The sequence below is a fragment of the Scyliorhinus torazame genome, chromosome 16, assembly GCF_047496885.1.
Source record: "Scyliorhinus torazame isolate Kashiwa2021f chromosome 16, sScyTor2.1, whole genome shotgun sequence".
NCBI classification, from domain to species: domain Eukaryota; kingdom Metazoa; phylum Chordata; class Chondrichthyes; order Carcharhiniformes; family Scyliorhinidae; genus Scyliorhinus; species Scyliorhinus torazame.
In genome coordinates, this window is record NC_092722.1 from 136,079,660 (window position 1) to 136,105,084 (window position 25,425).

The 25,425-nt window shown below is 48.0% G+C and overlaps 1 protein-coding gene across 1 annotated transcript in view; it reads right to left on the reverse strand.

Moving 5' to 3' along the window:
* The window catches only part of adgra1b (adhesion G protein-coupled receptor A1b), an 827,468-nt gene that overhangs the window by 16,421 nt on the left and 785,622 nt on the right, over positions 1-25,425 (reverse strand). The window contains exon 17 of the mRNA XM_072479133.1: positions 16,666-16,811. Coding sequence (XP_072335234.1) covers positions 16,666-16,811 — 146 coding nt within the window. The remainder of the gene's footprint in view (positions 1-16,665; positions 16,812-25,425) is intronic.

Below are 25,425 nucleotides of genomic sequence, written 5' to 3' on the forward strand. Positions count from 1 at the left end.
TTTAATTGCAGTTTCAGCTTTAAGAGGTTTTTAAAAAAAAATCCAAGGTGGCACCACTGCACACTTCTTCACAAGGGGTTTTCCAACGTTTGCTGGCTTTGGCGCGCTTCCGCAGTAATGGTGTTTTCAATCACAGCATTTATATTTTTCCAACAATGGCTGCCTGGGTCAACTGGTCAGCATCGTCCCCACGTCAGCACAATGCTCTTGGATGTTAGGTCGCATCGATTCCTGTCTTCTGCTGAATTTTCCCATTCAGTCGCAAATCATTTTTTAACTTTGTTTAGAGTGAGTTTGGACGCCATGGGTGTGATTCTCCAAAAATAGGGCTATGTTCCCACGCCAGCGCCCTTAAGAAAATCCAGAGTGACTCACCAATTTGCATGGGGATAGCAGGATCCCGGAGTGCTTCTCGCAGCTCTGTCTGCGGATACGGGGCCCTGCACTTCTGATCCGGGGCCCTGCGGCGGCCGCCCCGTGCGCCATGGCGGACTCAGCCCGCGGAGTAGCACCAGTAATGTAGGTCCCCCCGCGATCACGCACATCTGCCGCCCGATCGCCTGCCTGGCTGTCTGTGAGGCCCCCCCCCCCCCGCCCCCCTGGTGAACGGTCCCGCCGCCCCCACCAGGGCGACAGCGGACTGTGTCCGCAGCTGCCAGCGGCCATTCCCGACAGGCAAAACGTGGTTAGAACCACGCCGTCGGGAACTCGGCCAGTTATCCTCGGAGAATCGCCACTGTCAATGGCCCCCTACCTGCGCCGCGTAAACCGCGCGCGCGATTCATGGAGATTCTCCGGGGACCACGATTTTGGCGCGGAGACTCAGAGAATCACGCTCCTTGTGTTCTGCTGCTGTTGGGAATCAGGGGCGGGATACTCCCAACTGGCGGCCAAGTGCCGACGGCGGAGTAAAAATGGGAGCGTTTTACTTTGGCGTCGGCGCCCGTTCCGGGACACCATTCTGCAGCCCACAGGGGGCTAGGGCGGCACTGGAGTGGCCTCCGCCGCCCCAGCTGCCGATCCAGGCCTGAACCCGGCGGGGGGGGGGGTCAGAGAATTCCACCCCAGGTTTCTGGGCTGCGATTTAAATGGCAATTTCTGACCACTGCAATATTTATCTTTTTTTCAGGGCTTGTGTTGTCCAGGCATTTAAAAAGTTTCGCACTCCCCTGCCGGGTTTGCTGACTCTGCACACTCTGGGAATTGAAACTGGGCTTTCATGGGATTCAGTGGAGTCCTTTGCTGCAGTATAAAATGAAGCCCATGTTAATTCTCTACACATACACATGAAAATGATACCAAGTGGTGCTTTTACTGTTATTTAGTAGAATTGTACAAAAATCCACTGACTTTAGTGACGAAGCACTGATCGAATTGGCAGGTCAATACTTACACCACATTCAGTGATATCTACTCTAAAATCTGCAGTTAATAAATTAATAACCTTTAGTATCCTTGGGAGTCACCCAACTGCAAGCAGGTTACATTTAACAGCCAGTTCAGCTTAAGAGTTAGCAGTCCTTGACTGTACAGAAGTGATCACTCTGCATTTACAGCTCTGCAAGAGGATTGAATTCCTATCTCCTTTAGAACATGGAAAACAGATGATTAGTTAGTGTTCAAACGTAATAAATTGCTTTTGTTTCTCCTGTATGAAACTGGAGCCTTTTACTTGATCGATATTTTAATCAAACGGGGAAATACAGACATTAATCTGAGGAAAACAAAGGTCAACCTCTATCCTCGACTTGTCACCTGCTTGGATAGGAGCAGCCTCTCATCTGGGTCAGAAAGTTATATCCTTGAAGCACAACGCAGGGTTGTCAGCTCATTATACAAGGATGCACTTAAACTGTATCTGACTGTTTGAGACTACGAGATTGGATTCCAGCCAAACACAGTTCGACCAGGGCATGCTATTAGAATATTTATTGCTATTGAAGAACACTGAAGAAAGACCAACAAATGACTCAAATTTCACACCAACAGCAGAGAGCTGTAGTGCCTAATGTTGTGTGACTGGCAAATGAACTATTTTCTCTATTTATTGCCAATTTTAGTTCAACCTATGTGAAAGCAGGTCAAAGCTTACATGCACATATATTAGAACGCACTGCATCCCAGCCAACATGTGGGCACAGATATATATCTAATTTATTTTCAGGCCCACAATCCATCCTTGGAGCATTATATATAATATAAATGTAAAACACACCAGGCTGTGTTTAAAGGACAGTTATTAATTTCTTGCATGTATCAATTTATGCTCTTTGTCCTGCTCCTCAGTTCAGGCTCACACTCTTTTTCACCAGGTTCATATTGGCACTCACAGACTCGAAAATCTATCAATTCACGCTGCCATTCTCCTGGCTCTCCCATACTCTACACCCAGATTCTCCTTTCCTTCTGTTCCCAGCTTCAGCCTCTTCCATCCTTTCCTTCACAGCTCCGTTCCCTTCATTGCTATTCATGTATATCCCCCCTCACCCATTCATTTTATCTCTCTATTCCACCCGACACTTCTCAGCAATCCACTGCCCACCAATGACCCTGCTCTGCAGCATTATGTTGGGCTTTCTTAATGCGAGTGAATTTGATGCAGCATGATATTGGACGATCTGTTCTCACAGGAATTCCTACTTAAAGCTTGCAATGGCCAAGATCACATCCACTAATGAAAGGACTGGATAAGCATACCTGTGAATTCAGTAATTGGCCCATTGTGAGGAGAGGGTGCACACTGAGGAGAGGGTGCACACTGAGGAGAGGGTGCAGTCTGAGGGGAGGGTGCACACTAAGGGGAGGGTGCATGCTGAGGGGAGGGTGCATGCTCAGGGAGAAGGCACTCTGAGGGGAGGGTGCACACTGAGGGGAGAGGGCAGGCTGAGGGGAGGGTGCACACTGAGGGGAGAGGGCTGGCTGAGGGGAGGGTGCACACTGAGGGGAGAGGGCACTTTGAGGGGAGGATGCATGCTGAGGGGAGGGTGCATGCTAAGGGAGAGGGCACTCTGAGGGGAGGGTGCACACTGAGGGGAGGGTGCACACTGAGAGGAGGGTGCACATTGATGGGAGGGTGCACACTGATGGGAGGGTGCACACCGAGGGGAGGGTGCACACCGAGGTGAGGGTGCACGCCGAGGTGAGGGTGCACGCTGACGGGAGTGTGCACGCTGAGGGGAGGGTGCACGCTGAGGGGAGGGTGCATGCTGAGGGGAGGGTGCACGCTGAGGGGAGGGTGCACGCTGAGGGGAGGGTGCACACTGAGGGGTGGTGCATGCTGAGGGGAGGGTGCACGCTGAGGGGAGGGTGCACACTGAGGGGTGGGTGCACACTGAGGGAAGGATGAATGCTGAAGGAGAGGGCAGGCTGAGGGAGGGAGCACGCTGATGGAGAGGGAAGGCTGAGGGGAGGGTGAACACTGAGGGGAGGATGCACGCTGAGGGGAGGGTGCACCCCTAGGGGAGAGAGCACCCCGAGGGGAGAGAGCACCCCGAGGGGAGAGAGCACTCCTAGGGGAGGGAGCACGCTGTGGTGCGGGAGCACGCTGAGGGAAGGGAGCACACTGAGGGGAGAGCTATTGCCAGGTCGCTGAGGGAGACTGTGTCTTGGCGGCCGTCAGGCGTACTGCGGGTTGGCGTGAAGTAGCTGTACCCTCTCAACCAACGGGTCCGCCTTGTGGAGTCGAATGTGTCTATGGAGGAGAACGGGTCCCGGAGCTGCAAGCCATGTTGGGAGCGAAATCCCGGAGGTGGATGTCCTGGGGAAGGCAAGGAGACGTTCATGGGGAGTTTCATTCGTCGAGGTGCACAGGAGCACGAGTGGAGTGAAATGACCGAGTGGAGTGAAATGCGTCGGGGAGGACCTCCTACCAGCGGGAGGCCGGGAGATTTCTGGACCAAAGGGCCTTCAGACCGTCCCATTCTCCCTTTCCACTGCCCGTTTCCCCTGGGGTTGTAGCTGGTTGTCCTGCTCAAGGCAATGCCCTTGTTGAGCAGGTACTGCCGCAGCTCATCGCTCATGAATGAGGATCCCCGGTCGCTTTGGCAGGGATCTACCCCGTACCTGTAGTACAGGAGCCTTACTGTAAAGCACCTATATCAATATATACATCAGTGGTGACTACCACAGTCACATCTATATAATTCACTTTTAAAAGATGCGTCATTTAAGGAAACAATCATCGGGAATGAAGTCACCATCAATTACAAACCTGTCCCCATGCTGACCGACTCACACTGTGATCAGTCTCCACAGCCACATTCCTCTGGTTGCAGCTTGCACCATGTTAATTATGGCACCAAAATGCCACTATCTGAGTAGAGGCCGGCCTTATCTGCAACATGCAAATCAGATTACCGTGGAAACACTGAATCGCAGCAGTAAGCTCATGCTCTTCTCAGTGGAAGAGGAAGAAAGTGAGTTGAAACATTAACTGAGGGAGTGGGGATAAATGCTATTGTTACTCATTAACAGGGCGAGAGTGACAGCTTAAACTGCACAGGTGGTGGTTTGGAGGTGAGAGGAATAGAGAAGACCACCGTGAACGGACAGGGTGGGAGCTTTCCTGTTTGTTTGAATCGGATGAAGGAGGAGAAAGAGACCCAGCATGAATGAAGTTGAAGGAGGACCTATGTTGGAAAGAGAGAGAGGTATACATGATTGAATTAAGGGACTAAGAGAGAGAAGAGTGGCTGTATGAACCAGGAGTCGGCAAGTTTGAAATAAGAATATCAGGCAGAAATTAAATGGGCTCAAACGTGTGTGAATTGGGAGACTTGGAGTTGGATGAAATTGTCCCTATGAATTGGGAGGGGTACACTGCATCTGTGCAAATAGGATCCTGAGAGGACTGAATAAGTAGTCAGGAGTTGAATGTAAAATAATTATTTTTAAAGAACAGAATGTCTGGTTGGATTGTTCAAAATCAAAATATCTCTGAATAAAAGAAAAGCCAGTAAAGTACATAAGTGTATTATCTAGAATGCAAAAATATTTAACCGAAAAATGGATACTGCACTGCCAGCTGGCATGTTCAGGGAAGGGCACTGTCATTTGGAATGCATTTGTACAACTTTAATTAGCTTTGTACCATCCAGATGATAGTGATCTGTAAGTAACTAAGACAGCATTCATTATTTCTTATTAGGTAATTTTCTGAAATAGGAAAATTAATTAATCCCTCACCACTAAAAGATCATTTTCTGTTTCAAAAATATAAAATCATTAATTCATTTTCAAATGGAAAAGAGAAAGCAGGGATGGAATTCTTTGGCTGTTGCGATTTCTGTTTCCCGCTGGCAGTGCACCCTCCCCCGACGGTTGCCCGGCGGCGCGGAGGTGGCTTCAATGGAAAATCCCCTTGACAATCAGCGGGACGTCTCCAGAGGAATGTAGATAGTTTAAGTGAGTGGGCAAGGGTCTGACAGATGGAATACAATGTTGGTGAATGTGAGGTCATCCATTTTGGTAGGAATAACAGCAAAATGGATTATTATTGAAATGGTAAAATTTGCAGCAGGCTGCTGTGCAGAGGAACCTGGGTGTCCTTGTGCATGAATTGCAAAAGATTGGGTTGCAGGTGCGGCAGGTAATTAAGAAGGCAAATGGAATTTTGTCCTTCAATGCTAGAGGGATGGAGTTTAATAACAGGGAGGTCATGTTGCAGCTGTACAGGATGCTGGTGAGGCCACACCTGGAGTACTGTGCATAGTTTTGGTCTCCTTACTTGAGAGAGGATGTACTGGCACTGGAGGGTGTGCAGAGGAGATTCACGAGGTTGATTCTGGAGTTGAGAAGACTGAGTAGATTGAGACTATACTCATTGGTCTTAGAAGAACGAGGGGGGATCTTACAGAAACATAAAAAATTATGAAGGGAATAGATAAGAGAAGCAGGGAGGTTGTTTCCACTGGCGAGTGAATCTAGAAATTGGGGGGGGGGGCATAGCATCAAAGTAAGGGGTGGTAGATTTAGGACTGAGTTGAGGAGGAACGTCTCCACCCAAAGGGTTAAGAATCTGTGGAATTCACTGCCCAGTGAAGCAGTTGAGGTTGCTTCGTTGAATGTTTTTAAGGCAAAGATAGATAGATTTTTGAACAGTAAAGGAACTAAGGGTTATGGTGAGCGGGCGGGTAAGTGGAGCTGAGTCCACAAAAAGATCAGCCATGATCTTATTGAATTGCGGAGCAGGCTCGAGGGGCCAGATGACATACTCCTGCTCCTAGTTATTATGTTCTTATTAGAAAGTGGCAGCTGGGGGACCGGAGAATCCCACCCCAGTTTTCAGTAAAGTTTTACTCATATCCACTTCTTTTGAAAAAAAAAATTTAGAGCACCCAATTAATTTTTTCCAATTAAGGGGCAATTTAGCGTGGCCAATCCACCTAGCCTGCACATCTTTGGGTTGTGAGGACGGAATCCCCACAAACACGGGGAGGCTGTACAAACTCCACACAGACAGTGACCCAGAGCCGGGATCGAACCTGTGACCTCGGTGCCGTGAGGCAGTAGGGCTAACCCACTGCGCCACCATGCTGCCTACTCATATCCATTTCTAAGTGCAATTTCACATGCCTTTCACATCCTCAGGATATTTCAAAATACCACATCCACCGCTTTAAACTTTCACTTGCTCCACCAGCTCAGTACCATCTACAAACAACCTGCCAAGGCTCCTTCAACAGACCCTTCCTGTAAAATGTCGTGGGTTCCTTAAATCACTGTCTTTGAACAAAAGAAGTTTAATGTTAAAGTCAACAGCTACATTTAGCACTTGTGCTGTGCACGTGATCCCAGGAATAACTGATTCCTGCACTCCCGCCATGTGACCTTTGCTGTAGCTGCCTCATCACTTTCTCACATGACCTCCAATACTTATAGGACAGTGGGAACACCCACCACCTGCATGTTCCCTTCCAAGTCACACACCACCCTGGCTTGGTATTCCTGTCACTGTCACAAAATCCTGGAATTCCCTCCTTAACAGCATTGTGGGTGTACCTAAAACACAAGGACTACAGTGGATCAAGAAGGCAGCTCACCATCACCTTATCAAGAACCAGTAAAGATGGACTATAAACACAGACCTTGCTAGTGATATACAAGTTGCATGAATTAATTAAGAAAAAGAAGAAAAAAAACAAGAAAAACTTCATAACCAATTAATTACTTTTTGACAATTGAAATGCAGGCACTGGTTTGCTTTGCAGCTAACTTGTGTGTACAGCAGGAACTCATAATCAACAATACTGGAAAAGGAGAGGACTAAAGTCCTTCAGGTGTTTATTTCATATGTTTTCCCTCTTGATATGATTCAAGCAATGTTGGGCATACTTGTTGATTAAGTTTCACGTCCACATAATGACTTGACCACATAAAAGGTTCTAAATCAGAGCTTTCACAAGTTAGCAGCTTTTGTAAAGTTGTTGAGGTGACTTTACCTAGCTTTTGATGCTAACATGAATTGCTTTAAGAGTATTGTATCGTACATAGCCCTGTCCCTAGTCACATCCTAGACTCTAATTTTGTCTGGCAAAACCTAATTTGTGACCTTCTTTTATCTAAATTGACAGAAGGAAACTCTCCTATCATTTCTTTTACCCACATACTCCTGAATGCTTTTTAAAAATTCAATTTATTTTGTTGTTTTACCACTTAGTATTCATCTCCTCCACATTGTCACCTCGATGGCTTCATACTTGAATCAATCCACATTCGGAACTATTTTTCTCATCTTCTAATGTTAACAAAAGGTCAGCAGAACAATAAACTCGTGAAACCGTTAGATAGCGCCTATTGGTTCTTTTGCGAATCATCTTTAGGTGTCATCTGGTTTTCTGTTATCTGAAGTCCTCCATCACTGGAACCATTCTCGTGAATCTTTTCTTCACCCTCAAAAATGTTCACATCCTTTTTGAAATGCCCCATCCATAATTGGACACAATGGGCAAGATTGTCCCGAATTCGCTCTAGTTGCTGCTGCCAGCGGGAAAACTGGAGTGTTCCTTGTTGCACCAGGCCTTGCCTTGCTGCTCCGGTGGTATTCAATGGGACTTTTAACCTTTTTTGGAGAAGGGCGGGTTTTGCGTTGGCCTTGAGAGGGCTGAGGCCTAACCCTGCTGAGGGTTAGGCCTCAGAGTGCCCAGTCCTCAGAGTACCCAGATCTCAGAATAATCTTGCAACCTCTGACACCCATCCCCGAATCCCTTGCAAGGGCACCACCACAAATCACTGGCAAGGGGCACTCCGATCACGGGCAAGGCATGCATCGCCCAGGCGACAAACTGTCATGGGCTCGCCAAATGCCACCCCCTTCAGTCCTCCTTGCAGTGGCCCTGTTCAGCAATCCCCCATCCAGGTCCCCTTTCCCCCTGGCCTCTCCCTCAGTCCTCCACTTCAGGTCTATGCTCCTTGGCAGTGCCAAGCTGTGCCGTGGACTCTGAAAGGGGCAAGGGGGTGGGTGTCCTCTTTACACTTACTTCAGGGAAATGGGGATGGGGGGGTTGGGCTGTGCTGGAAAGGCTTTGGTCGGGGGGCCTTTCCCGGGTTGGGGCCATGTGGCACATCATCTTTTTGTAGCTTTGAAAATCATGAAACTGTCAGCATGTCAAGTTGTCGTTAAAAGTCTTGTAATCTTGTAACGCTTTGAAGACTCTCCCAGTAGGTCAAGTTCAAAGATGTGTCAGCTGAAGGCAAAAGTGTTCCTTTGGATTTGTTGGAAATCTTGCAAGTGCTTTTTTAACAGTCAATTTCATTTTAATTCCTGTTCCTGTTTCCTTTTTATTCCTGTTTAACTTTTTTCAAGCCTCTGGGCATGCTGAGAAGCCTAAAAGCTTTGAATTGCATTGTTTACATTCAATTTCATGGTCCATTACCTTTTACAAACCACTTGATGGACAGGTCCGGTCTATTTCAAAGGAGGGATTCACATTGTTTGTTTTTATAGCTCTTCGCGGTCCATTATGAAGTGCTTCCTCTTTTGAGCAGATGTTCTTTCTAACAGTGGTTTTTAAAAAGAGGCTATTTCTTTGTTCTGAAGAGCTTCCAATAAAGAACACATGCTCTGTCTGATTGCTGCCCCTGCACCTGCTCTTTCTAAGAAGCTTCGTCGAAAAAAGAGCCAACTTTATATCCGTGATTTCCTTCTTATTCTATGGATTCAACTTTGCTGGCAAGTCTCTTCTGTGGCACTTTGTTAAATGCCTTTTGGGCGTCATGTACACCATACACCACATCAACGTCATTACCCTCACCAATCCTCTCCACGACCTCATCAAACAACTCAATCAAATAAGTTAAACACGTTATGCCTTTAAAAAATAACATCTGCCTTTCCATAATTAATCTGTACTCGACCAAGTGAGCTGTGGTTGGAGTGAAGTGGAGGATGTTTGATAGGCAAGAGAGAAAAGGAAAGTACCATAGGCAGATGAATGGAGGGTTTTATTGCACTGGTAAATAAATCCATGTGCTCCCTGCACTCTTTTGTTGAGGTAAACAGGGAAACGTTTAAAAAGGTGCTTAGATTAAAGGAATCCTTGATTATCTTTTGATAATCTTTTGCCCTCTGGGACAGTCCGGAGTAGTGGGTGCTTTTGGCAGAGGAGAGTGTGCAAAGAGGGACCTGCTAAACGCAAGCTCTGTATGAAGGTTGCGAATGGCATAGCAATCTTTCGAATTGCTTTGTTCCCCATCACTAGTAAAAAGACGCTAGATCGGATGAAAACCAATACTCCAATATTCATGAATCTAAAAAAGAGATACTGAGCTCAGATTTCAGATACTCAGAGATGACCACAACACTATTAACAGTCTGGTCCACATGGACAACTCAAATTATTTAAGAGTTGGTACAAGCACTTTTCTCCTTTTACAGTTTGTTTTGTACAATGAATGCCTCCAATATTTCTTTGAGGATTTGCCTGTGTGTGAACGAGAGGAAGAATAGCAGTGGACTGAGCGATTTATGAAATTTAAAGGAATGATAAGTCTCAGCCATTAATGTTTTGGCTGCTTCTTCAACTTTCTGTGAAAGCGACTGTGAAATTTGACACTCACAAGGTTGTGGTTCATGAAAGGGATTCGGAGGGATCAGCCACGAATATCAGTGCTAGATAAAACACATCCTGCAACTCAGATAGCATGATGGTGTATGTCTGGTTTGTTTACTGCAAATATTGCAACATTTTCAAAAAGATGAGGAATGGAAATTTCTTCCCATGGACTAAAATTTTGGCATGGTACTAGTACGACAGTTTCCCTCTCCCACATAAGAGCAAGTGAGAAATTACATAGAACATACATAGAAAATAGAAGCAGGAGGAGGCCATTCGGCCCTTTGAGCCTGCTCCACCATTCATTATGATCATCGCTGATCAACAATTCAATACCCTGATTCTGCCTTTCCCCATATTCCATGATCCCTTTCGTCCCAAGTGCTGTAACTAACTCCTTCTTTAAATTACATAATATTTTGGCCTCAACTACCTATTGTGATAACGAATTCCACAGATTCACCACTCTCTAGGTGAAGAAATACCTCCTCACCTCAGTCCGAAAAGGTTTACCCCTGTGGCTATCTAAAATGGCCGCCCGCAAAGGATAAAGGGAATTATGGTCAAGTCGGGACACAGACTCTGTGTATTGAGCAAAGGAAAACCAGACCGAATTAAAACTTGCACCTGTTAAAGGTCAGTCACCGATTTCCCCAGGACAATAGACTCAAATTAGCAACAGTAGCAGACTCCCCAGTGCCACCTCCCCCTATTTGGAAAGGCCTAAACACTTGGAACAATAATGACTAGGACCCACCCAGCCATCGAGGTACCCTCCCCTAATTTGCCAGTATCGATCAGAATGATCGAGACCCTATCGATCCATTAGATCCGGGGTTAACCCCGCCCAAAAGGGCGCGATAGAGAAGCAGGATAAGAAGCCCTGCGCAGTAGGGATCAGTCTCTTTTGGGACCGGCCTGTGCCCACACCAATCGCAGCATAACGACCAGCCAAGTTCAAGACCTGCGATCGCTACCTGAAAGAGATGAGCCGCAGCTGAGACGAACCTGATGATTTCCAGCCAACACACGTGGAGACTCAGATAAAGGTCTTATCTACCTGCACAGAGCCGGTCATCCAGAAATTAAGTAAAGGTCATCTTAGTTGATAGGTGTAGCTTAGAACGTAGCCGCGTGTATCATTGCACAGAGAGATAATAATAATAATAATCGCTTATTGTCACAAGTAGGCTCCAATGAAGTTACTGTGAAAAGCCCCTTGTGTTTAATAATAAACTGTCTTTTGACCTAACATACTGGTTGTGTGGTCATTTGGTCAATATAAGAAACATACTCGCTGCTTGTGGTTCGATAATAAAGTAGCAACAGCCCTCATCCTCAAACTATGACCCATAGTTTTGTATTGTATTGCATTGTATTTGTTTTATTGTCACTTGCACTGAGGTATAGTGAAAAGTATTGTTCTGTGTACAGTCCAGACAGATCAAAGAACAATACAGGACAGGAACAGCCCCTTCGACCCTCCAAGCCTGTACCGCTCACGATACCAACTTTTGCCAAAACACTCAGCACTTCCTGTACCGTATCCCTCTATACCCATCCTATCCATGTGATTGTCAAGATGCCTTTTTAATGCCGTTAATGTATCTGCTTCCACAACCTCCCCTGGCAACGCGTTCCAGGCACTCACCACCCTCTTCGTAAAAAAACCTGCCGTGCACCTCTCCTCTAAACGTTGCTCCATGGCCCTTAAACCTATGCCCCCTGGTGACTGACCTCTCCACCCTGAGAAAGAGTGCCTGCCCAACCACTCTATCCATGCTCCTCATAATCTTGTAGACTTCTATCAGGTCATACCTCGACCTCCGTCTTTCTAATGAAAACAGTCCGAGTCGATTCATGCTCTCCACTAGCTAACACCCTCCAGACCAGGCACCCTCCTGGTAAACCTCCTCTGCACCCTCTCCATAGCCTCCACATCCTTCATGCAGTGTGGCAACCAGAATTGTGTGCAATATTCCAAGTGCGGCCTTACCAAGGTTCTATACAACTGTAGCATGACTTGCCAGTTTTTATACTTGATGCCTCGTCCAATGAAGGCAAGCATTCCGTCTGCTTTCTGGGGTAAATCCCATCCGGCCCAGGAGACTTATCTACCTTAATATCTTTTAAAAGACCCAATACCTCCTCCAGATTGCCTAACTATGAGCCCTCCGAGGTGTCCTCCCACAGTACGGCTATAATATTCTCCTTTACCAGTAATGCTACTCCCTCACCCCTTTTACATCCCCCTCTATCTCTCCTAAAGCATTTATATCCTCCAATGTTCAGCTGCCAATCCTGCCCTTCCTTTAACCATGTTTCTGTGATAGCCACAACATTATAATTCCAAGTACCAATAAGTGCTCTAAGTTCATCTGTCTTACCCGCTATACTTCTGGCATTGAAAAAAATACACTTCAAACCATTGCGTTTGAGCAGACAGGGTGATGTTGTTCCCTTATTTTTGTTCTCTATCTCCCCTTCAGTTGTTACACCTTCTAAGCTGGTGTTCTGGTTCCCAGCCCCCTGCCATACTAGATCATTCCACATATAAAAAGAAACATAGGGGATATACAAATACACAATGTAAATACATAGTCACAGGCATACAAGAGTGCAGTACTACTCAGTAGAGAAGATGTTTGAAGATATCAGATTAGTCCATAAGAGGGTCATTCAGAACCCTGATACCAGTGGGAAAGAAGCTGTTTTTGAATCTGTTAGTACGTGTTCTCAGACTTTGAACTCTGCGAGTTCTGGACTCCCCCATCATTGGGAACGTTCTTTCTGAATCTACCTTGTCTAATCCTGTTACAATTTTATAAATTTCTATGAGATCCCTTCTCACTCTTCTAAACTGCAATGAATATAATCTCCTCATATGACAGTACCGCTATTCCAGGAATCAGCTTGGTAAACCTTCACTTACTTCCCCCATAGCAAGACCATTCTTCCTCAGATAAGGACACCAAAACTGCACACAACACTCCAGGTGTAGGCTCACCAATGTCCTATACAATCCCTGTTCTTATACTCAAATCCTCTCGCCATGAACGCCAACGTGCCATTTACCTTCTCTACTGCGTGCTGTACCTGCACGTTTCCTTTCAGTGACTGATGCACAAGGACACCAAGGTTTTGTGTGTATCCACCTCTCTCAATTTCCACACATTCAAATAACAATCTGCCTTCCTATTTTTGCTGCGAAAGTGGATAACTTCACATTTATCCACATTATGCTGCATCTGCCATGCATATGCCCATTCACTCAGCCTGTCCAAATCCCACTGACGCATCTCTGCATCCTCCTCACAGCTCACCCTCCCACTCAACTTTTGTATCATCTGCAAATTTGGAGATACTACATTTAGGTCCCTCCTCCAAATCATTAATATGTAATGTGAACTGACGCCAAAACTAAACAAAAAAGCAAGAACCAACATGCAGTACAAGAAAGGAACTTATGTGTTGGATAGTTCTATGCACCTGTAAAAATTCACAACACATTAAATGCAAATGGTAAGGGTGGGAGACTACATGAACAAGGCACAGGAGGGCCTCTTTTCCCATAATCACTCCTTGGAGCTCCAACATTGTGCATGCCCTGGTACATATTCCTAAGGCTTATATTATGTGGCTGTTACCTTGCTCTACTGATGAATCATCTGTCAAAATAAGAAATCAGGTCCGTGCTGGCTTCTGGATTCTGTGCATCCACTCTCACTCCTGTGAACTCTGCAAATGAGGCAATTGTTTGTGAGCTCCACAGCACAGAGGTAGCAGGCGGTACTGGACCTGCATCAGCATCATCAGGGGAAGGTGATACTGTGCAAAACAATAAAACCTGAAAGCGGTGCCACACCAGCAGCAGAAGTGAAAGATTGTGCCACACCAGCGGTAAAACCAGAAGGTGACTCTGTGGCGGCACCAGGAGATGGAAGTGATGTTCAAGGAGCAGAAGGCCACGATGCTCCTTCTCATGGAATCATAGAATTTACAGTGCAGGAGGAGGCCATTCGGCCCATCGAGTCTGCACCGGCCCTTGGAAAGAGCACCCCACCCAAGCCCACACCTCCACCACACCCCGTAACCCAATAATCCCACCTAACCTTTTTTGAATGATAAGCGCAATTTAACATAGCCAATCCACCTAACCGGCACATCTTTGGACTGTGGGAGGAAACCGGAGCACTCGGAGGAAACCCGCGCAGTCACGGAGAGAACATGCAGACTCCGCATAGACAGTGACTCAAGCCGAGAATCAAACCTGGGACCCTTGAGCTGTGAAGCAACTGTGCAGCTCTATACGCTGTAAGTGCTTCTCCAGAAATAGAAAAATCTGACAATACTCCTCCTAAATGCAAACAATCTGCAGACAAGTCTTCAGAATCCTTTGAAAAACTGCTTGCTAGCACTGGGAAACAAGTCACCCACTTTCCTGACCCACCTGCAGACACGTCAACCTGCCCAACAAAGCGCAAGTCTCTACTTGCTGTGCTATATGAGTAGCAATTTATGCGAACACATGGATTGAGTCTAAAAATCAACATTGTTTATGATTTGCTACATGTCTGTACTTCTGTGCAAATATTAGCTATGATTTTAATGAACTCTTTTATATAACTTTCCTTATCCCCTCAATATATTGCCCGATGGCACTTGCATCAAGGGAGAGATAGTTAAGAAAATAGCTTGGCAACAGCAACATTCTAACACATTAAATCTGAATGGGTACCAGTATATTTTCCCCAAGCTTCTCCACTGGGAACCATTTTGCTTCACACCAAGAATAAAAGATTTTAAAAATTCCCCAGTAACTTTGAACATGAAAAAATTAGGAAGTGCAGAGGAACAGAAGAAAGTCCTCAAATTTAGCAAAAGGGGAAAGACATTACCCTAAAGCCTAGCAAAATGTCTTCACCTGACCAAAGAATCTGGTGAATTGCCTCATGACCGAAAGTACACTCACCACTTTGTGGCAGTTGACTTTCAAGATAATTACAAAGGGGTGACCTTTGCATTATGTGTTGTAGTCATTTGCTGCAAGTGTCTGCTTTCTATCTGAGCCAAAGTCGATATCCAATGGAATTTAACGTTGCAGCTGCACCTTAAAAATGTTGAGTGGAGGCAGAGTTCCAAAGCGGTGCTGTTATGTAACAAAGTGAAACAAATGGGGCTCCAGCTAATGTTAGGTGACAGCACAGCTGCCAACTTGGACTCATCCAGATATGCATCTCTGAAACAGAATAGCATTTGTGGCAGCGGCTAGTAATGTCAGCCAATACTGGTCAGGCTATAAATCAGCTTTAGTGATTGTAATCGACTGATCCTTTTAGAATTGAAACATAAAGCAAACCAATTAATCAGCAAGCATATGTAAGTAAACCCCACTGGACGCGGGGCACATTGTAAAATGGTGGAGCAAACTGACACTCTGAGGGGGCCAGGGTGCAATCAGAGTTGCACCAATAAAGCCCGAGAAGTGAACACTGATGGATCTTCAAAAATAATAGACATTCATGTTTGAAAAGAGACTCAATGAGAAACAGCGGGACATAACTGAGCACATTTTATCTCCCAAGCCCCACCCACCATAAAGAAAGTGAAGGGTCTCCTGAAGTAATATTCGAACTGGAATCTTGAAGAAGAGCGTAACTGAGCAAAACTTGTGGGAAAGAAATATGAGAAACAGAGCCAAAAAACCCCTTCCCCATCTGATAAGAAATTATCCCCACTTCAATCTTGTGAACTAGAAGCCACCCAGCCCCATCTCAACACAAGCAAGGAAACTGATCATTCCGAATCCGAGCATTGAGTCTTAAATTGTGTTTACCCACTCACGTCAAGATCCCGTTGGTATACATTTCCTTGCTGGCTGCAATTCCTCTTCCAACCAAACTGCTGGCTGCCAATTCCTTGCCCCATGAATACCACACCCCTCCCCTCTCACCCTTACTCCACCCCACTGACTGCATTTTCCCTCTGACCCCATGTATTTTTTCCATTTGTCTCCCTTTACTCTGTGCCCGCCCTGCCCTCTCACTGGATCTCACTGCTTCCTCCATTTCCCACGATCCACTCATTTTCTTTCTCCCGTTCTTGCTTCTCCTCCCCTCATTACTCATTCATTTCCCTTTCTGCTTTTCCTCTCTCCCTATCTCCTCATTTTCTTCTTTCCTCAGACACGTCCCTCCCTACCCTGCCCACATTTCCCCCCAACTATGCTTCCACCTCTAGCCACTCCTCCTCCACACACTGGTATAATTACCCTTTTCCCACTAACCCTGATTGAGATTCATCATGCTCTTCATCTTGGATGTCCCTTATGCAACACAATCTGAAAAATGATGAGTACTTGCACAATATGACGGCATTTCACCCTCTCTATTGAGGCTGGTGCACAGTGTGGAGGGGGCCACATAAATGGGGAGAAATTGTTAAAATAAAAGCAGGGTGAAAACACACAGACAGAAATGGAACAAAGCCCTTCTCAGCAAATGCGTCTCAGACCTCAAATTGTCCGTGAACTGCCTTTACATTCTACTCTTCTTCACCAATACAAATAACACGCTGCTGATTCTTAGAAGGACCTGATGTTCTTAATCCTTACCGCAGCATGGGTTGCTGGGACTGTTGTGGTTGGTCTGCATCATGGTACTGAGGGACCTTTCTTGTCACTTGCTTGTAAATATTCCTGGCAGTTACACAAATCCAGAATATTGTAGATAGGGTGGAATAGTGTAAAACAATCCCGACCTAAAACATAAAGGTATCTGCATTATACAAACAGAAACAGAGAAAGCCATCATTGGTATTTGTCGTTAGTTTAATGAATACAAATGACTTTGTCATACAATAAAAAAAACCTCTGCGGTGTGACTGCACATTATAAAATTCTTGATGTCCAAGTAACTAGAAGATATTAGAATGAGAGGCTGTTGCTGCTGACTTTTATTTTTAAGAAATCTCATGAGAAGAGATTGCATATCTTGAGCATTGCTCAGAGGGCATAATTGGAATGAATCCCCATGTATAATTCAAATGGGCAAATATCAGAATAAGACCTGTTTCTTATTACTCATAACAATCACATAGTGAATAGATCAGTTCCTCACCATCTCCCCCATTCGTTCATCTTCAGAATGCGTTATAAAAAATGGTTTTGTAAACATATTTGGGAAACGTTCACGGCCGTTCTTTATTGTGACTGGGTCTAAATGTACGTGGCTATTTCTCCATACACCTGTTGGGCCATGGCTGGAAATCCATGAAGCACGAGAAGGCGGCATGGATCCAAATGTATTGGGTTTGACTCAAATATTGGCTTTCCCACGCAGTTTTTTAAAGAGACAAAGCTTCTCCCACCCCTCACAAGGCCAATGACATGACGCTTCTTCAGCCTATATCTGGAAGCCTGATCGCTCAGCCTGACAAAGTGTAATAGCTTCCAGAAGGCGGCCAATGAACTAATTAAAAACAAATTCTATTACTAACTTCCTGGTTAAGGGTGCTCTCGGGAGTGGACAAGTGCTGTCCACAGAGGGTGGCGTCGCTGGAGTTTCTAATTGAGTGAACTCTGTGACGCTCACTTGTGGTGATCCAACTACCTGCCTACTCCCTGCAGATGAACTGTTCTCCCACTGATCCCCAAAACTCCAGCTGGGTCAGGCTTGAAGGGCATGATCCCAGCACAACAGCTTGGACACCTTGGGGCGCTTTCAGAGCCATTGGGGATGATTCTCTGGCCGTGTTGCGCCATTCCACTAAGTTGGGAGAATAGCGGGAGCCCCAAAACGAGATTTGTGCCAGGCGCCAAAAGGTTTGCCATTCTGCCGGTTCCCTCCAGCTGGCATGATCAGAATATTGCTCAGAAAGGGCAGGAACCTGGGGCGTCATTCTCCGACCCCCCGCCGGGTAGGAGAATCGCCGGGGGCTGGCGTGAATCCCGCCCCCGCCGGTTGCCGAATTCTCCGGCACCGGATATTCGGCGGGGGCGGGAATCTGGCCGCGCCAGTTGGCGGGCCATCCCGCTGGATTCTCCGGCCCGGATGGGCCGAAGTCCCGCCGATAAATTGCCTGTCCTGCCGGCGTGGATTAAACCACCTTTTGAGCGGCGGGACAAGGCGGTGTGGGCGGGCTCCGGGGTCCTGGGGGGGGGGGCGCGGGGCGATCTGGCTTCGGGGGGTGCCCCCACGGTGGCCTGGCCTGCGATCGGGGCCCACCGATCTGCGGGCGGGCCCGTGCCGTGGGGGCACTCTTTCCATTCCGCCTCCGCCACGGTCTCCACCATGGCCAAGGCGGAAGAGACTCCCTCCACTGCGCATGCGTGGGAAACTGTCAGCGGCCGCTAACGCTCCCGTGCATGCGCCGCCCGGAGATGTCATTTCCGCGGCAGCTGGCGGGGCAACAAAGGCCGTTTCCGCCAGCTGGCGGGGCGGAAATTCCTCCGGCGCCGGCCTAGCCCCTCAATGTTGGGGCTCGGCCCCCAAAGATGTGGAGCATTCCGCACCTTTGGGGCGGCGCGATGCCCGTCTGATTGGCGCCGTTTTGGGCGCCAGTCGGCGGACATCGCGCCGTTTCGGGAGAATTTCGCTCCTGATCACAATTCATTTACATTCATTTTAATCTCATTAGCGAGATTAAAGTCGAATGCAGCGGCAGCCTGGGAGTCACTGCACCTGCCAGCGGGAGGCCACGCGGGCATCATTCAGTGCTGTTGTACAAAAGCACAGACAAGGCACCATGGACTCTGAGGGGGAGCAATAAGGTGAGGAGCCCTCACCACCTACCTGCATGCAGCTCAAGGGCACCATAGCTGCTGGCCAGGTGCTGTGGAAGGGGAGGAGGGTCCTATCAGGGGGCTGGGAGTTGGGGGGGATGGAGGGGGCCAGGTCGGGGGTTGCCCTTGAGCTTGGGGGGGGGATTTGAGTATGTGAAGCATTGAAGCCATCTTTATATCTTGTGAACACCCATAACAGGCAAACCACAGCTGCAGCCTGTCTGTCCCTCAAAACTCTCAGAGGACAGAGCCATGCTACAGCTTGTCTCTTGAACGTCCATTTTACCCCCCTTGAAGTTTCCCTTTGTACTAGCCAGTTTAAAGACCATTTTACCCCTCTGGAAGTTTCCCCATTAAACAGTCAAGAACAAAATTAATTTGAGCTCCCTTGAAATTTCCCCTTCATTCTTGCTTGTTGAAAGTGCATTTCAGCCCCCATGAAGTTTCAATAGGCTCTGTGGTTTCAATGTTGCAGTATGCCTTCTTTTATACCTTTGTATTTGATTGTTTACATTCCATTTCACATCCCACTGACTGTGACAAGCCTCTGTCTTGACGGATGAAGGCTATCTCAAAGGAGGGATTACTTGTGATAGCACTTGATGGTCCCTGAACTCTGACGTGCCCCTCGAAAGATCAGGTGCCCTGTCTGAGAGAAATCCTTTGAGACTGGATGTCCTGTAACGTTTGATGCTTGAACAGCGGGCCTGCACTACAGGTGCATCAACACCAGAGAGGCAGCTGGCACACTCATATTGTATGAGCAAGGGGTTCACCAAGGACTCTTGCTGCCAAAGGATGAGTGGAAGAGAGCTGAGCATGATCTCCTTGATATTGCTGCCAGTGGCCTGGGTCTCAGGGCTCCTGATCTAGGCAGGAGTGAGTGTGTAGGTTGCCAGCACAAGCGGCTCGCTGATGTCATTCTGAGAGAAGGTAGGACAGTCACGTAAAGTGCGAGGGAGAAACAGGGACAGTCGGGCTTAAAAGCACAGTGCAAGCTATGGAAGCCCAGGTGCATTGACTGTGATGGCATGACAACAATGAAATCTCGGGTTGTCCAAGGTTGGGTGTCAACTGTCCATAGTTGTATCTCCCCTCGTTGACTCTGTTAAATCTTGTGTCCTCTCATAGTCCAGCGAGTCAGGCCACTACAACCACTTGGCCATCATCATTATGCCTCAGCACTTGCAGCTGCATCACTCTCCAAGTAAGGGCCAGGGGAAGATTCCTTCAATGGCAAGGGCTGAGGGTCGCAGGTCAGGCAACTTGTGTGGAGGCCGAGGGCGGTGGGCACAGTGATGAGTGATCAGCTGCCAGGATCATGGGTTGAGAAAGAATTTGGGGGTGTTGAGTGTCCCGGGATCAATGACTTTACTGACCGTCAGTCTCTCTCCTTCTCCATAGCCTATCAGATAAAGTATTAATTTTGGGATCGATCCAGCTGAGCTGGCTATCGTCCTGATAGTCCCAGCCGAGTCAGGTGTACTTCGTCGGCTGCATCCAGGTCAACGCAGGCTGGAGCCTGTACCAAAGCCTCAAGGTACCACCGCTAAGGCTCAAGACCCCACCTGCCCATCAGGCTGCGGAGAGGGCCAGAAGGGTACACCGACGGTGAGCTAGGGTGTACAGGTCTCATTGGTTCTTCAATGAGCTGACAGATACTATGTGCCACAGAAGACCGCATCTTACCAGGGAGACAGTGTGGCACCTGTGCCATATCTGGCACTCCATCGAGGAGGGGGACACCCGCTTCTGCTAGGCATGAAGGTCACAGCTGCCCTGAATCTCTGCACCACTTGGTCTTTCCAAGGCTTGGGACCTGTGTGACGTCTCGCACTGGCAGCCCACAGTTGCAGCTGGGACAGATGCTTTGTGTTTCCGGACATCCAACTATATCAATCTCGGCCTGGGCCAAGCCTAGCTAGATGCCCAAGCCTCAGGATTCGCCACTATCGTCAAGATCCCTGGGTCTCGGCAGAGTCTGGTTACAATGAGGCCCACGTTGCCACCCGTGCTGTCGTTGAACATCGGGTTGCTGGAAAATGTGGGTTCATTCACTGGACTGCTCTGGTATGGACTGCAGTACAGCCTCCAGAGGGTCCCCGCTTTGTTGTGGTCTGCAGTGTGCTCTACAACCTGGCACAGCAGCGGGGCGACATGCCGGAGGAGGAGGAGGAACATGCAGCCTCGTCTGAGGAGGAGGTCCAGGAGGGGGTGGAGGACGAGCCCGAGGAGGACCCGAAGTATGGAGAACAGGTGGCAGCAAGTGTATGACATTGCAGGAGAGCCAGGGAGGCCCTCATGGCCTCCAAATTCACATGACAGGGGGTCTGTGTTCATCAGCTCAATTTCCTCCACTTTGCCCCTTCCCCAATCACCCAGTTCCCCCTTCACCCTCCGAGGGTCTATGTGACAGCACACCAGGGTGATGGGCCTGTGTTGGCAATGTCAGTGCGTCACTCTACAGGAAGGCGATGTCCATTCGCTGTGTGGAAGGCTGTGGTGATCCTCAGGTTCTGATTAAGTCGGACTCCTATCTTTCCGCTGACAGCGCGCCAACTCCCATCCTCATGCTGAATGTGCGTCGTGGGCACTTCATTTTGGACCACAGTTGGGAGGTACGGGAGACACGTCTGTGACCAGTCAGTGTGTGAATTGCATTCCAGGGTGTTGTCATTGTGTTTCATGGGTCTCACTGGTTGCGTCTCTTGGGGGTCCTGTAGCAGGAATTGAGTCCAGATGGGGAGGGAGAGCCACCCTGTTCTAAAGCTTTAAATGACATGGGCATTGCAAGTTTCAGGTGTGACATATTTTAATGGTGACCATTTCATGCAACAGTTATTTATTCCCTAACTATGTTTACTGACCTCACCAATGCCCAATCAGTGCACCTAAAACTTCTTAATCTTCCATGGTCTAGTGTTATGTCTCGTTATGTCCCCAAGATGCATATCAGAGGTGAAGGCCGCCTACTGCCTGCCGTGCCCTGTGATGTCCTTGCCGGTTTTCCTCTAGAGGGCCTGGAGCTGAAGGGACCTGGCCGGCTTACCAGTGTCACAGCTGTCGCCATGCTACCCAACTCTGGTTGCTGCCCTTGAGATGCACCAGTGCCGGGGGGTGGGGGGGGCTCCTGGGTTATTCCATGGGACAGAGGGGCAGCTGGAGTGATCTCCAGAGCCTCTGAGTCATCTGACGCTGCCAGTCCTGGAGGCCTCCATTTGTCTAAACCATGGTGTCAAAACACTCAGCGATGGTCCTCTGTGACTGTGCCAAGCTCTGGAGTGCCTCAGTAATGTCTGCCTATGTCTGGGACATGTCCTTGTGTCTGGGACATGACATCGAGGACCTCAGCCATGGTCGTCACAGTCTGAGACATATCTTGGCCACCACCATTCATGGCTCGGATGTTGTGCCCCAGGCTTTCCACTGAGGCTGCCACCCTCGCAGGGTTTGCCTTGGTGCACCATTTTCTGCGCCTGAAGCCTTTGGGACTCCTCCAATCGGCCTTGCAGTTGCAGGAATGTTGCTGACACCCTCTCTTGCATCTCACGGCTCTGGCTTAGCATCTCTAGCAGCTCAGGGAGAATCTTGTTCGAGGGCTCGGAATCTGGCTGGGGCCCAGCTTAGTCCTGGGATCCAGCAGACCACTCAATGCTGTTTCTCTTGGAATTTCCTGCCTCCATCTGATGTGCATCAGCTGCTGTGCGGTGCTCACTAGATAGTGGCCCAGAAATTTGTCTGCTAATCTCACCCACCGGGTTGTGTGTGTCTCTGCACTGGTGGGAGGTGCGGGTGATAGTTGTGATGCATTGTTGGTGTTCTCCTCGGAACTCTCCTCCGATGTGGTCTCTTGGGTAGCGGGGAGGAAAGTGGGAGGGGTGGGGATGCATGACTCTGGATGGCCGGCCGCATTAGTTCATTAGATGGTGAGCTTGTAAGGCAAGGGACATAGGTTCAATGAAAGGGGAGGACAATAACTCACTTCAGACAGCTCATCTGGCTGAAGATGCAATGGATCCTCACTTCTCTGGCTGCCTTGCTTTTGGCCACTGCTCGCTCCTCGGCCACCCCAGCGAACTCCAGGGCCCTTTCCTCACTGGGGTGAGGACTCACAACACGGGGACCCCCCTGCCGACTCCCTCTTTCTCTGATGGGCTTCTCCTGCGGGGACAGAAAGAGGACATTATGAGCCTCACGCCCGGCGGACCAGGTCTACAGCAGGTAGCATGTGTGGGCACCGCTTCTAGACAGAAAGGAGTTGTGATGACGCGTTACGGAGGTTTTGAGGAACAATCAGGGAGGACGGTTGTTGGGCGAGTGCGAGGTGGCAGCCAATGGATTAGAAGGCGGAGGAACCCAGAGGTGCCAGGCAGGAGTAATGCCAGGAGGAGAAAGGTGGTAACTAACCCTTGCAGCTCATAGGAGGTCATTCATCTTCTTCCTACATTGGCCGCCTGTCCTCCTTGTTATGCTGCTGGCACTAACTGCAGGTGCTAATGCTTCCCAGGCAGGATTTGTCACAGTGCTCTGGGGTCTCCTACCCCCTGGAGGGTACAGGGTGCCCCGCCTCTCCTCCATGGTGTCCAGAAGGCTTGCCAGGTCTGAATACAGAAATCGAGGAGCAGATCTCCTGGCTTAAGTCGGAGTGAGTGCTGAGGGACAGTTTTCAAAGTCAGGTTCATGACCCGCGGGTGGGTCGCGGGGCCATCGGTTGCAGCGATCCGATGGTGGGAAAAAAACTCCCAAACAGCTGCGACCAACTTTTAAAAATGTCAGCCGCGACCCTCTTTCAGAATGCCGGCTATCCTGTGTGTGCGTGCCACGTCAGCAGTCTGCAGGCCCGGTGCCCAGCGAGGCAGACCGCCTCCTCCTGACATCAGCACGCTGATTCAGAAGCAGATTCGTTTAAAATAGCGATGACGTCTTCTCCCCAGAAGCAGCGGCAGGGAGCAGGTCACACGCCCCATACACTGACATCACGTGCTCTGGGCACGAGAGAGATTCCTCCATTTTGTAGCTGCTAGCAGTGCTGGTTTGAGCTCCAGGGCCTCTGTTAAACAATTCATGAAGAAGAAGCTGAAATTGGGAACAAAGCAGTATAAAGATGATTTCTTGAGGTATGGGATTATTAATTGTGCCAATGCAAATCAGGATGCAAAGCTCATGTGCGTTATATGCAGAGAAGTACTGGCATATGAAAGAGTAAAACCCTCAAAGCTTGAAAGGCACTTGAAGACTAAGCATGGCGAGTTCGAGGACAAACCTCTTAAATTATTTCAATGGATACAGTGAGAAATTAAATCACCTGTTGAAGTCCTTAGCAGGAATGTAACATTGAATGACAAGCAGGCTGTCACATTAAAGGTAAGTGGAAATGGGGGGTTGTGAAGATCGGGCAGCATGGGTCACGAAGGTCGGCTGGCATGGGTCAGAAAGGTCAGCTGGGGTGAGCCGCTAACGTCAGCTGCTCTGGGTTGCGAAGGTCGGCTAAGGATGGGTCCCTAAGGATGGCGGGTTGGTCAAAATGGGTCCAAGGCAAAAGTTTGGAAAACACTGGTTTAAATGCAGCTCCCTCTTGTTAGTCATTGACAGCTGAGCCCCGAGTCGGGCAAATAAGAACCCTGGGATCTCTGGCTCGACATGATTCATATGGGGATCATTTATTACACTAAATGTGGGTTGATTGCGATCTGGATCACACCCATCCACCCGGCGGGATTCACCCCGTGATTCCCGCCCGATATGACACCGAGTCATTTTTCAGGAATATTATTCCCATTGTTTTTGGTAGCAGTCATTGAGTCCCTTTTGACGAATGCAGCATTATATCCAAAGTTTGATGTCTGTACAATCATGTGGAAGTGTGTATTTTGCTGGGGTATTGTTACTTAGAAGTCTTTTCATTTTGTTAGCAGATTGCTTGAATTGCATTTGTAGAATCTTGTTAACATAATGGAAAAACAGCAATTACTGAGATTTAAGAAATATTTCTGGAGGCAATATGTACAAATAAATCTGAGAATTTATATGTTGACATTTTGGGAGTTAGCTAATTTGTCTGAGATTGCAATATTGCAAGTGTGAATGCTGTGTGTTTAAAAGTCTGAATATGTGATTTGCATTGTAAACTGCTCCGTTCGTGATCATTATGCAGTCAATGTATTGCAGAAGTTGATAAGCTTAGTGCATCAGTTTCAGCGAAATTACTTTGATATTTGTGACCTTGAAAGTTATGCCTGCATTCCTCCAGGCCAGTCCCAATTAATGAAACCGATTTCTTCTTTTTAATAATTCTTGTACACCTGTCAACTTTACAGTTAAAAAATGCATGGTCAACCTTCTGTGTTGGAGACATCAAGATAAAGGTTGGAGAGTGTGTTGATAGAAGAGTATTTTGGAGGACATTTTTGTATTTAGTGGGTTGAAATTGTCCCATTTTTCAGAAGAGTGGCAGCAGCAAGTGGAAAGGAAATGGCGTGCAGGTCGCCAGCCTGAACGCAGATCCCACGATGTAACGCTGGTGGGGCCTGCTCTGATTGAACCTGCTGCACCAACAACTTGGATTTCAAAAGATCAAAAAGGGCACCCCAA